The sequence below is a fragment of the Bremia lactucae genome, linkage group LG15 (genome assembly GCF_004359215.1).
Source record: "Bremia lactucae strain SF5 linkage group LG15, whole genome shotgun sequence".
NCBI classification, from domain to species: Eukaryota; Oomycota; class Peronosporomycetes; order Peronosporales; family Peronosporaceae; genus Bremia; species Bremia lactucae.
The window spans coordinates 651,695-658,812 of record NC_090624.1 but is presented as its reverse complement, the minus strand read 5'-3'; the positions used below and the strand labels follow the sequence as shown (position 1 = coordinate 658,812).

General features: G+C 45.3%; 1 protein-coding gene across 1 annotated transcript; it reads left to right on the top strand.

The window, feature by feature from the left end:
- Positions 1-4,941: 4,941 nt before the first annotated feature.
- On the top strand, positions 4,942-6,894 carry CCR75_009592 (uncharacterized protein; the record flags this gene model as incomplete). Its single annotated transcript, XM_067967631.1, has 3 exons — positions 4,942-6,129; positions 6,191-6,352; positions 6,430-6,894. 3 exons carry the CDS (start codon positions 4,942-4,944, stop codon positions 6,574-6,576), a joined length of 1,497 nt encoding a protein of 498 aa, XP_067819227.1. The 3' UTR covers positions 6,577-6,894.
- Positions 6,895-7,118: the final 224 nt, after the last annotated feature.

Below are 7,118 nucleotides of genomic sequence, written 5' to 3'. Positions count from 1 at the left end.
GGGCGCAACGCCCTACTGATCCAGCAACCTCGAGAGAATTTGCAAACCTCTCGACTAAAGTCGCTACAGACACAGAATCATTATGTGTCTCTGCACCTGGCGATGAGGTATCACTCATCACCTTGAAGTTAAAAGTGACAAATGATTTGTCACTTAGAGCCCTAGTGGACTGTGGGGCGTCGAATCACTTTATTCGTTGCCATTCGCTAGAGGGCCGTAGGCTTAAATATGTTGAGCGCGACATCCCTTCAACGAGGATGACGGTGCGTCTAGCGACAGGCGCATCGATAACAATACTGAAACGCGTAGTGAAATTTCACTACACGTTATAAGTATTACAGTACGCTGATGATTTCATCGTACTGGATTTGGATGACAAATTTGATGTCATCCTAGATTTACCCTGGCTCAGAAAATATGAGCCAAGAGTCAGCTGGCAGCATCGATCTGAAAAGATGCCTACCACTTGTTCATCAGATGGCCATCTGATAAACGTCTTGGAGCGTCCACAGGCGTTTAAATGTACTAAGAGTGAGTGCGATGGCCTCACTTGTGGTACAGTCGTTAGTGCGACTGCACAAGATCACAATGTGATGACTAATCACACTGTGGAGTCAGCTGCCGGCGGCTGTGCGAATGCACAGGCAGCGCCGAAGATCCACCACTCGAAGAAGTCGAGCGGATTGAGACATGAATGTACGCCTAGCAGGCGACATTCAAGCAGAATACCGGTTGCCCCAAAGGGACAACACGATGATCCTAGGTCGAGTAGAGAGTCGACCGTAGAGGACCCGACTGTGATAGCGCAAGCACAGTCGGAAGACATTGAGGGAAAAAGACCCCACGTACTTGAGGCTGGCCAGTTTCAGTCGATTGATGGGACTTAGACAGTTCCTTGGAATAGTGGCGTACTTGCACAAGTACTCTCGCAATTATGCAGAGATGACAGTTCATCTCTCTTGTCTCTTGAAAAAAACGAGAAATGGCTATGGAACGCATGTTATCAGCGTTCGTTTGAAGGTATGAAGCAAAGCTTGATGCAATCGCCCATCTTGGCGATTGCAGATCAATACAGACCATTCCATGTGTCTGTGAAGCCAGCAATTTCGCAATCGGCTGTGCAAAATGCAATACGATACAGACGGCGCTTAGCGCGTCGTCTGTTATCAATCACGTCAGCTGAAACTTTGCACAGCCGATTGCAGATAGACCGTTCATCGTATATACGGACCATGCGTCATTACGTCAGGCCGTAAACAGCCCACACCTCTCGCAAAGAATGGCAGGGTGGCTGTCCTTCTTTGTGGAGTATGATTTTTCCATAGAATATAAACCAGGACGACCTAGTGTCGTCGCTGATGCGTTCTGACGTCGACCCGAATTCAAGCCGGCTGTGCACTCTAACAATGAAAATAATCCCACTGCTGGAACATCCATTACAAGTGTTCCGTCGCTAACTTGTTTGATGACGTAAAGACAGCCTACATAGAAGATAAAGACCTTTTGCGTTGAATGGATCATCTGATGAATCCATCCATTAAATCATTTAAAGATTTACCGGCTTTATATCGATCGTCATCCGATCGATACACAACACGCAACGACTTACTGTACTACACAGCTGTTGCCGGCGACACTCCACGTGTCGTCGTCCGAACTCATAATGATTTGCGCTTGCGCATCATGTATGAGTGTCACGATGCACCAAAAAGTGGGCATCGTGGACATGAAAAAACTTATCTCACAGTAAGTCGCGACTTTTACTGGCCCCGTTAGTATCACTTCGTGCGCAGGTACATTCGTGCTTGCGAGGTATGTCGACGGATGAAGCCTAGCCCTTCATCTTTTGCACCTTTAAGAACTTTCCCACTTCCGGCTGAATGTTGGCAGTCCATATCTATGGACTTCGTCTTCGGATTTTCCAAAGACGTTCACAAAAACAATGGAATCCTTGTTTTTGTAAACAGATATAGCAAGATGGTACATCTTGTTGCAGTACCAGAGCTGATCCTGGCTCCGGATTGTGCCCGTTCTTTATCGACACGGTATTCAAACTGCACTGTTTAACCCGTGAACTGGTTTTGGATAGAGATTTACGGTTCACGACGGAGTTTTAACAATCCGTGTTCCGATCTTGCGGAACTCGGCTGACTATGTCAACTTTTAATCATTCAGAGACAAATGGCCAGACGCAACGCGTAAATCGCGACCTTGAAGAGATACTTCGAGGTTACGTCCAATCGTATCCGAATAAGAGCGAGTCTTTACCGATGGTCGAATTCGCCATCAACAATTCGGTGCATGCGTCTACAACGCATACACCGTTCTTCGTGAATGGCTTACGCCATCCACGCATACCCACCCATTTAGAGGGATCCTCTAGTTTGGGGGGGGGGCTCGCACGAGAAAGCCATTTCTGGCTCATGCTCACCACGCTTCGAAGTTAACAATGACACGAGTGATGTCGAAGCAATCGACATCGAAGATGAGAAAGATCTCATAGCAGTGCGCTTTGTGCGCACTGGAAAAGATAAAACAAATGAGTCAGCAGAAAAAAAAATTCTGCTGGCTCGAGAATCCGTAATCCGTTTCGTATAGGATTTCATTGCTAACGCAAAGGACCGTTAGAAACGGGACGCAGACAAACATGGAAGAGCAAATGTTCTTTTATTGAAAATTAATGACCTAGAACTACTCTCTACGGTAAACTTACCTAAGCGTGTAGTTACTAATGTGGGTAGCAGTAAACTACTACCCAAGTTCATTGGGCCACTCCGTGTACTGCATCGCGGAGGCAATGCGTACCCAATAGAATTACAACATAGGATGCGTTTGCATCCTACGTTTTACTTTGGTCGGCTCCGCCCGTACCATCAGTACGCGGTTTCTTCCAAGGACGGATCTGACCACCCTTGTCAAGAATCCCTAAAAGATTCTTGTGGTCACGAACCAGATTCTCATTCTGGATCTGGAGATTCTCATGTCGGGTCCGAATATCCTCGAAACCGCGATGAGCTGACGACAGCTCATCACGAAGATCGTGATATTTCCGTTCGTACTCCAGCATTGAGTACGCGCTCTTCGGACGGTTTTCCAACCGTTCGATATAGTGAGCTTGCTAAGTGTTAAATTCATTTAACGACACCCCCCGTTACATCATTCCTCCCTTAAACGACAATCACTTTGAATGTTATTAAATAGAGTGGTCATTATAAGACCACTTAATTGAAAACGATGTTGATTGTCAGAACCATCATTTTCAATTATATTGCATGGTTAACGAGTCCATGCGGTGTGTGAATAGTGCGGCGCCTTCGGCTGCGGTACATGCAGCCGCGGGCGACGCATTATTGTCTCTTGCGGCAGATGTTTTGTCTGCCGTAGTATCATCTTCCCCCACAACACAAACTGTTGCGGTCTCCAGTGCCGTCACCCGCACTTATTTCTGTGCGTGGTGATGACGATGGCGTAAGCCATCGTAATAACAGTTCTTGTGGTACCCCTGCTTCAGTGGGTCCCACTCAGGGGAGTGCAGACAATAAAATGTCTCGTCTTTCCCCTGAGAAAAAGCCGTGGCTTTTGCCGAACGGCTAGTCAGTAGCTTGTCTGGAGAGACAACTCCTCACAATAAATATCTTTTATTTATTGCGACAAAGCTACATGGTCTTGATCCAGCGCGAAGAACTTTTGCGATAAGGAAGATTTTATCTCGATGCTTTTCTTAAGCATCGATGGTATAGTGGCAACAACACGCGAGATAAAATCCCGTTAATGCAAGCCTGGAGCGCATTTTTTTCCCAATGTCAAAGACATTGGATGCGAAGCCTGGCTTCAAAGTCCTAACGCGATTTGCGTTAAGTTTGAGGAAAGAACTCCAACCGGTGCAAGGTTTAAAATTGCATCGGTCGTCTCGTGAGGCACGACTTCCATGCCTCACGTGGGGTGATCCGTGTCCATCTTGAGTCAACAATACGAAACGTGAAAGGGGATGTTTACTCCCTTTCATCACCCTGGGGAAGGGCTCGCATCTCTATTGAGATGCCGATGCGATTGACGTTTTTTGCAATCGATTTACACGCGCCAGGGGCGCGCGTTTTTCAATGGACCCTCTAATCCATCTGATGAGTCTCGTTATACTAACGGACGAGGCCCTCAACGTCAACAACCAGCTGGGAACGAGGCTCCCATCTGTCATGCAAAGCTGAAAAACCGCGCTTGTTAACCAGATAACTCGTTCGCTGCCCCTTCACATCACGGTGGCTTTGAATACGTTCCACAAGGAGCCGTTGGCCACCGCGGAACTCCACCAAAGGTTGTATTGGAGGAGGTAAAATTAGATCCGAACCCTGTGTCGGATCAAGAGTCGAAGATCAACAAATTCGACCGCTACCTCCATGTATTGGAGGATGGTCTTGAACACGCGCGGTAAGCGTCACTCATTGGAGTAAAGCTTGTTAATTAATATATTATCTAAAAGGTAGATAATATTTGAAAATATTACAACCCATAGTAATATTCGGAATGCTTATCCATTGGTAGATACAGGCCATTATATCTACTTGCTCCGCGGTCCAGTCAGCACGGGACGCGCGCAAAGAGAGAGACAGATTAGATTTTATTTCATGTTCTGTATTAGTTTATAATTAAGTTAGTAGTAAATAGATAGAAACAGAAGAGCTTAATTATATTGAATACAGTTTACTTTTAACCCTCTTTAAAGGAAGTGTATTAAAAAGAGTCTTCCTCTGCACGTATTAGTGCACGTAAAGTGACGTGAGGCAACCACTTGCATTGAAGCAGTGCGAAGTGGACTTGTACTGAAGCAGTACAAGTCGGCAGTGCCCGGTTAACACACCCTTACTTTTGATTTTTTTTCCCTAAAATAAGCAATTAATAAGCTTAACAAATAGGGCATGTCATAGTTGCGAGGTATTTCGTGCAATGGCCGACGTTAGCGTTCGCTATGCTTGCAAATGTGGACACCTGGCGCCCGTAAGTTTACTCTTTTACAGTGAAACGCGTCAAAAACTGGTGTGTCGTCTACCACAATGCAGCGTGGAGGAGTTTGAATCTTTCTACTGTGGAAATTTACTGGTAAATATGCCATCAAAGGAAGCATCCATGTATCAGAACCGCTCAAGCCGATGCTTTAGTTGCCCCACGTGCCAGACAATACTTTCCACGGCATTTCACGAAAGCTGTCAGGGCTACTTTCTACTGTGTGCGCACTGCCGCTGGGACTCTTATGAGCTAGAATGGGTAGACGATGACCCGGACGCGTTGATTATGGCAGCTATCACTCGCGAGCGTCAAGCGGTTCACGAAGATGTATTTCAGGCATTGCAGTCGTATTACATAACTCCCTCGGTATCTTTGGCTAGTGGAGGCAACGCTGCAACGATGACATCATCTTTTAAAAATGCCTTTGGGCGTGGTAGCTCACTTCAGGCGCTTGCGGACTCAATGAAAGAGCTTCAGCGTGAGAACCACATCAAAAAGTTTAAATATAAAAGACTGGTTGCAATGGGAGGATGGAAGTACGATCAGGCGCTGAATAAGTTGCAGGAGAAGGAAATGAGGCTGATTGAGAACAGACTCGAACATCAATGGCCCGAGTTAAAAAAGCAGCTTGCGGTACTTCAAAACGAAGGGGCTTCTTGGAAGGAAGACACACCAGAGATGACGCGTAAAATGTTGAAAGTTCTTTCGCAAAAATGTGAAATGGGCGAGGTGTCGACGCTGCACCAGCGGCTGCAGAACCCGTTAAATCAGTCACGGGACGTGAAGTTGCTTACCCCTTATCGGCCACTGCTGCGCGCAAAGCGCGCTTGGCGTTGTGCCGAGTCGATTAAACATGGCACGGCTGGTATTCTTGTAAAGCCCCAGATCAGTCCTATGAGTGGCGATAGCTCGTTACCCGTATCTGCGTCTTGGTTTAAGAAAGCTAATTTAGCCGCATATCACGTGCCCATTGTTACCTTCCAGCGACTACCATACCGTGTTGAAGGTACTGGAAATCTGGAATGCGTTCTTTTTGTGGAAAATCCACTTGATGATGCAATCCGCATCACTTTTCGCTCTGCTTCTGCAAATTTGGGAGCTGGTGGTGATATACGTGAGAATGGACAGGTATACTTTTTGTTGACATAAATAATTTGCTATTCTTTGGATTTCATTTGTGTTTGATTAGGTTTTACTGCAAGATTTGACTCCAATTATTGTTGGCCCTTATGAAGACCCAACTCTTGCGGATGCTTTCATTCAAGAGGAGTTGCCATACGGTGCTAATGGTGATATTCCCAACGCGATTCTGCTTCAAGCTGCCCGAAATTATATTAAGATAAAACTCTCGGTAAGCTTATTTCTTACGATGTTATGCGTAACTAATTGCTTTTACATTGTATAATTACGATTCGCTGCCACTGGCAGCTCTTGATAAAACCTGTTGATTCGATCTCAATTATTTCTGCACGATTCATTATGGACACAGAAAAGTTTGATGAAGACGCGCATGAAGTGATTGAAAATTCACTTCTTACTGTCCCAGTTGTTATTACGGCCCCAATGCCGTCATAGCTGAGTTGTGTGGCCGGGTGTGCAACTCGCTATGATAGTACGTTATAAATTTTGGCTGTAAGACGCCTTTATTGGGATAATTAGACATTTTATTACATTTAAGCTGCTTAAATCGGCAGATCTATAAAGGCGGCAAAATTGTCGTACTGTATCAAAAAGAACGAGCTGTGAATTCACGCGTTTTGCGCTTTTTTTTAAAAAGTCATACCCTGGTAGGCAAGCTCAAGCCTAATACAAATTTAGACAAAGATATAGCAAATGATGCAACCTTCCTTCCAGCTATTCACTACTGAAAAATTCTCACACTGTAACCGACATCCGCAATAGGAGGCATGGATATTGTAGCGGAGCTACCTTCGCTCCTAAAGTCAGAGGAAGACTTTCAGACTCAGAGAGTCACTTGGTTCTATTGAACTGAAGGCACTTAACGCTTTAAGATCAAAAGGGGAACTGCACTTTATTTAATTATTAAAATCTAAAAATCTTATACTAGGTAATTAAAATAGATTTTGGCCGCCAGATTAATATCTGGTGGCGACCAC